Here is a 6000-nt window from a genome sequence, read left to right as displayed (position 1 = left end):
ACCTGCCCGCCTCTTCCTATTTCCAGCAGGTGGTCCCCTGGGTTGCCAGCCTGGGAGCGGAAGCCCCACACCCCACACACTGTGCCATTGTGCACTGCCACCGGAGGGAGGTGGCTAGAGGTGAGGCTGGTGTTGCATCAGAGTGTTAAGCCCTGGGATCAAACGTTGGGGGCACAGCCGGGGGTGGTCTGATCCCTCCTCCCGAGCAGCTCGGCCTATCGTTGGCCTTCCCAGACCAGGGGTGTCACAGGAGATGTCTCAGGGGTCAGATAAGCTAAAGGAAGGAAGCAGAATAACTGGAAGGACCAGAGGACGGCAGCTTCCCTCACCTATACTCAAGCAGCCAAAGGCAGCCAGGAGCTGCTGGAGGCGGTGTCTTCAGGCTGAGAGGGGCTCCCAGAGGGTCCTCAGTCCGAGCATGCTCACCATGCTGCCCTGCCTCACCCTGCTTCTCCTGGTAGGGCCGTCTGTGTCCTCCGCAACAGGGGACAGTGGAGAGGAACTGGCACTCAGCGCTGAAGCAAGGCCCTGGGTGACCCTGATCTTAGAGGTAACTTTGGGGAGAGACTCTGTGCAGGGCATGCGGTGACCCATGGGGAGGGGAGGAAGAAGATCCCTTCCACAGCTCTACACTGTACTCTGTAAGGCAAGGCAGGTCAACTGACTCCTCTCTGTGGCTAGGTTCAAGGCAATGACCAGAGAGGTCACGGCTCATGCATGAGAGCAGCAGCAGCGTGTATATGTGTGTGTGTGTTTATGTGTGTGTGTAAACACTTATTTAACACATTGTGCTCCTGGTACTAAGTGTGTTATAAACATTAAACACTTTTAATCCATATTTTGATCTCATGGGGAAAGTACCATTACCATCCCTATTTCACAGATAAGCAAGCTGAGACGGAGAGGTCAAGTAGTCTGTCCAAAGTTGCTTAGCTTTAAAAGCACAACTGCACAACTTGTCCAAGATCTGATTTTGTATATCAGAAATTTTCCAGAATTTCCTTTCTAGGGGATCAACTTGGGGCAAAATTACTATTTTGTCTTGTGTATAGAAACATTTTTATTTCTTGATAAGTACTGATATGTTAGTGGTCTTGTCTGCTGAACTCCCCTGAGTATTGTCACTGGAGAGAAATCTAAAAATTGGAGACCCAGCATTGCTACCACCCCCAATCTCAACCCAAATCTGATCAAATCTGATTAAATCTGATTCAGGAGACAAAGATTCAGGATTCAGGGAATAAATCCCAATCCAACCAGGAAGAGAACAAACAGGTAAATAAGAGACTAATGCTCAGAGCTGGGTGTGGTGGAGCACACCTATCATCCCAGCGAGGCAGGGAGCTGAGGCAGGAGGATCACAAGTTCAAGGCCAGCCTCAGCGAGGGCAACTTGGTGAGGCCCTAAGCAATTTAGCAAGCCCTTATCTCAAAATAAAAAATACAAAGGACTGGGGATGTGACTCAATTGTAGAGCACCCCTGGGGTCCAATTCCCAGTACCAAAAAAATAAAACCAACTAGCACTCGGGGAAAGCTTGCAGGAGGACAAGACTGAGCCTTTCTGCTCATGGCCCTGGGATTGTAAGGATGCTGGGACTGGCTTGGCTTGTGGTTCTAGAAGTGGAGCTAGAGGAAGAGCCATGACTTGGGCAACCATAGTGATCGTCTCCTTTCTGGTTTGAACATGGAAGTGGCGTAGTAAGAAGGCAGCAGGCCTAAGAGACCTGGGCTCAAGTCAGCTTCTCCACAGGCTCCTGCTTCTCTCTAGACCTGTTTCTTTGCCTGCAAAGTGGGGAGTAGGGGTGATACCAGAGCTTTTCCTTGAACTGGGACTGCTTTATGGAATCCATGCCAAATGTTGGGGTACCTGGCCATAGGAGGAGCCCAGCTGTGTGATGGGGCACCCTGGATGCAGTCATACGGGGACGGTTATCAGAAACTCCAGCAAGTTCTGTGGGCTTTCTTCCCACCTGCAACTCATCTGCAGCTGTTCCTGTCCTTAGTCTCCTCCTACTTTCCTCTGCCTCCCAAGATGCAGGCCTTGGGATTCAGGTTAGGAGGCTGGAAAAACTTCCAAACACTGTGGGTTGCTGAGCATTACTACAAACGAAATGACTGGTGCTTGGAGACACCTTCCCAAGGATCTGCTGGCTCCCTAGTTCAGTAACAGTCATCTCTGGAGTTGGGGATTGGAGTGAGGGAAGAGACCTTCCTGAGTGAAAAGGAATGGATGCTTCTAATGTCCCTCCTTTGCTCTTGCCCCCAGCAAAACACAGTGGGTAGGAAAAAGGGTCAGTCCTCTTTAGTCTATAAAGGGCCATTCTCTCCAACTTGCATTTGAAGGCTGCCTTTTACCAAGGCAAAGTGGTTTTCATGAGCTTTTCAGAAATGGGTCCAAATCTCCAAAGAGACTTCTCTGGTTTCTGGCCAGGCTGGGCGACTCCAGCCTGAGACAGCTGCTCCAGCCACTGACGTCCCAGGGAGGAGACAGATGGGAAGTGACTGAATTAGTCCACGGTTTAGAAAACAATCCACTCTTGATCCCAAAAGTTGGGACAAGAAAGACTGTGAAAGGCATGTTGGTTTCCATTACCCCCAGACGGGTCCTTGTTGGTCCCACAGGGGTGGGGACTCCAGCACTGCCCTTGTGGAAAAAAGGATAGAAGAGTCCCTGATCCAACCCCAGCTCCCAGCCTCTGAGCAGGTACCTGCGTTACTCTAGGGCCCTGTCTACCTATCTTAAAGGAGATCTCATCTCTTTCCCTATCCCAGAAGGACCCTATTCTTGACTGTAGAAAGGACCCCCCACTTCTGGGGCTCAGGCTAAGATGGGAGAGGACTTTAGCCAAGGTCACGAAGGTAATGAAGGACTGAGAATTTAAACCCATGTTTATCCTGTCAGTTCAAGGATTAAAACGACTTTGCCCAGGGTAACAGCCTCCACCCCAGATCACATGCTCCCGGGACCCCAGGGTAGGTAAATCTGGGACAGTAGGGGAAGTGCCCAGGGCAAGGAAGATAGCCAGAGTTAAGAGTAGAAGCAGTCCCACCCTGCCTCCTTTACTGGTGGTCCCCTCCTTGCCTGTGTTGGAGACATTTCCCAGAGCAGAACCCTGGGAGTCAGACTTTTGAATTCTGGTTCAACCACTTGTGTGACCTTGGACAAGTCACTTAATCACCTTACATCTTAGATGGGCTGGGTTCATCTCTCACTTCTAGCTGGGCAACCTTGGACTACTTAATTTCTCTGTACCTCTGTTTTCATTTGTAAAATGGTGACAGTAGAAGTATTGGGTACTCTTTTCATAGGGTTTGGGTGAGGATTAATGAGTTGCTATATTAAAGCGCTCAGAACAGTGTCAAGAACATAGTAGGTAACATGTTAACTGGCAAATATTATAACACACAATATGATGTAAAAACGCAAATGAACTCAGTGCCAGCACAGAGCAAGTGTCCTGTGACTGAGCTGCTGTTACTGAGATTGTTACCACTGAGGATTCCCTCCCTGTCTCAACAGCACACACACCCGCCCCCCCACTGCTAACTCTCTGCTTCTTCAGGAGGACGCTGTCCCCAGCATTCAGCTCCAGCTGCAGGAGGGGAAGAGGAGCAAGGCGAACCAGTTCTTTGGACTGATGGGGAAGCAGGTGGAAGGTGAGTGACAAACACAGGCAGGAGCCCACTAAAGCATGGTTGTAAGTAGGCCTTGAAAACCGAGCAAGGGTCCTAGGTTAAAGTCCTGGAGCTTAGGTCACTTACTCCAGTCCAAAAAAGGTCACTCCTGAGATGAGGTGGGGTAGACCATCCACATAAATTATCATCCTTGGGGAGTGTTAACGACAACAGATAACAGGTGTAAACAGAGAATGTCAAGGCACATGGGGAGTACGACCACCTTAATGGTGGGAAAAACACTTTGCACTCTGTCTGGTGCCCCTGCCTTCCATTCCCTGGTGACTTTGGTGAGAGGCAGTAAAGCTAGAGGCCAAAGTCAATACATGAGCAAAGCCATGGGGAGCTTTCTGTCGTTTCTTTGGTTCAAACAGAATTACTAAAATGAACTTCTGTTCCCCAAGGGCACTGTCAACGTGGGAGTTCTACCTGGGGGCAAAGGAGAAACCAGTCAGGAGTAAAGCTGTTTTCTCTTTGCTTATCCTCCACATTCTATTTTCTTAAGTGGTCATGCTCAGTGTTGGTGAGGGTGTGAGAAAACTGGCACTTTTATTCACTGTTCATATCCATCAAAGTCAGAAATGTGCATGCCACTGATCAAAGTATTCATTGTTAACTCTCTTATAATAGGATGAATCTAGAAATAACATACAGACCACCATGGGGGAAAGACTGAAATATACTAGGCATATACATAACCTCAAAGACATTTAAAAAGATGAGGCTGCTGGGCACAATGGTCCACATCTGTAATTCCAGTGGCTTGAAAGGCTGAGGCAGGAGGATTGCAAGTTCAAAGTCAGCCTCAGCAACTTAGTGAGGCCCTAAGCAATTTAGTGAGACCCTGTCTCTAAATTAAAAAATATAAAAAGGGTTGGTGATATGGCTCAGTAGCCCCTGGATTCAATCCCCAGTACCAAAAAAAAAAAAAAAAAAAAAAAAAAAAGGCAGATCTGTGGACTATGGAAAGAGTGCTAAGATATATAAATATATGGCTAAAAGGAAGCAAGTTACAGAAAAAAAGTACACGATAGAAGCCTACTTGTTTGAAAAATTACGTAAGTACACATGCAAACTCATAGGAAAAGTTCTAGAAGAATAAACATCAAACTGGAAATAGTGGTTATACCTAGGGCAGGAAGTGGAGATGAGGGAGAGAGAATGAAGAGGAACTTTACTTTTTACTGTACAAATCTTTACATGGCTTCAGTTTTAAAATAGTGGGTGAGTATTCAAGGACTACTTTTGTAATAAAAAAAAAAAGTATGCATATAAAAATAGAGAAAACCAACTAGTGACCAGTTTTGGTCTTGGTTTCCTCCTCTACAAATGAGTTTGGGAATGGGCCATTTCAAAGTTCTCTTCCCAGTCCAACAGCCCGTGAGGAGCAGGGGACAGAAAAGAAAGATTTCCTGAGCATGACAGATGCTTGCACTATCACCAGTAGTGACTCAGGATCCAGTGGGGGAAGTCCTTTTCCCAAAGATGCCCACCCAGCTGGTGCCCAGCACTAATGAGGTCAAAGTATGTGTCCCATTACTCCTCACTGCCTCCTGCCCAGCACACTCCTGCTGTCACATGAGGACACCAAAGGAGTGACTATAGCTCCAACGAAGACCCCACAACCTCACCAAGTCCTTAAAGGGGCAGCACAGTCTTCAGCCCTTCTTTCTCCTTCCCCCAGGAATACCTCCCATCCAGCCAGGGAGAGCAGGTAAGTGTTGCCCAGGCCTTCCCTCAGCATGCTGTCTGGGGACGGGAAGGTTGTCCCATACACTAGTAAATCAGAAATGCAAGGCTGGCATTCCAGTGTAGGGGGTGGGGCCAGTGTGTTTTGGCCAAGAGTTGGGCTTTCTGGTCGTTTCCGTAGAGGGTGATCCATGCATGCCTCAGGAGTGCTTGCAGGGCTAGGAGGAAACAGGGGTGTGTCTGGTTCTGCCAAAGTTTCAAAAATTACTTTGGATCTGAAGTCTGGAGTTGGAAAAGTGAATCAAAGATCAGAAGTGCTCAAAGCTTCAATCCCCTGCATACTGGAGGATCTTAAAAGTACAAATCTGATTAGCCATTACCCTGCTAAAACCTTCCAGCTGAAAGGGAAAAACAAAATCAAAAGAAAGCAAACCAGCCTATATCCATGACCCCTGGGCACTCTCGGGATCAAGCTCAATCCCCACATACTTTTGGGGCCTCGCTGACTTGACTCTGGCCTTTCCTGGCTGCTGTCCTCCCTGACCACCTGCCCTGCCCAGTCAGTGCAGTCTCCGCAGCCTGGGCACTAGACTTTCCTTGGCACACTGCACTGTGCTGTCCTGCCAGGTCACACA

At 48.3% G+C, this 6000-nt stretch overlaps 1 protein-coding gene across 1 annotated transcript; it reads left to right on the top strand.

The window, feature by feature from the left end:
- The first annotated feature begins 427 nt into the window (after positions 1-427).
- Positions 428-3666, top strand: Tac4 (tachykinin precursor 4). The gene is made up of 2 exons (XM_047543794.1): positions 428-550; positions 3565-3666. Exons 1-2 carry the CDS (start codon positions 428-430, stop codon positions 3664-3666), a joined length of 225 nt encoding a protein of 74 aa, XP_047399750.1.
- Positions 3667-6000: the final 2334 nt, after the last annotated feature.

This window comes from Sciurus carolinensis, chromosome 3 (assembly GCF_902686445.1).
Source record: "Sciurus carolinensis chromosome 3, mSciCar1.2, whole genome shotgun sequence".
Lineage (NCBI taxonomy): Eukaryota > Metazoa > Chordata > Mammalia > Rodentia > Sciuridae > Sciurus > Sciurus carolinensis.
Note: the sequence above shows the minus strand (reverse complement) of the source record. Positions and strands in the feature narration are given on the sequence as shown.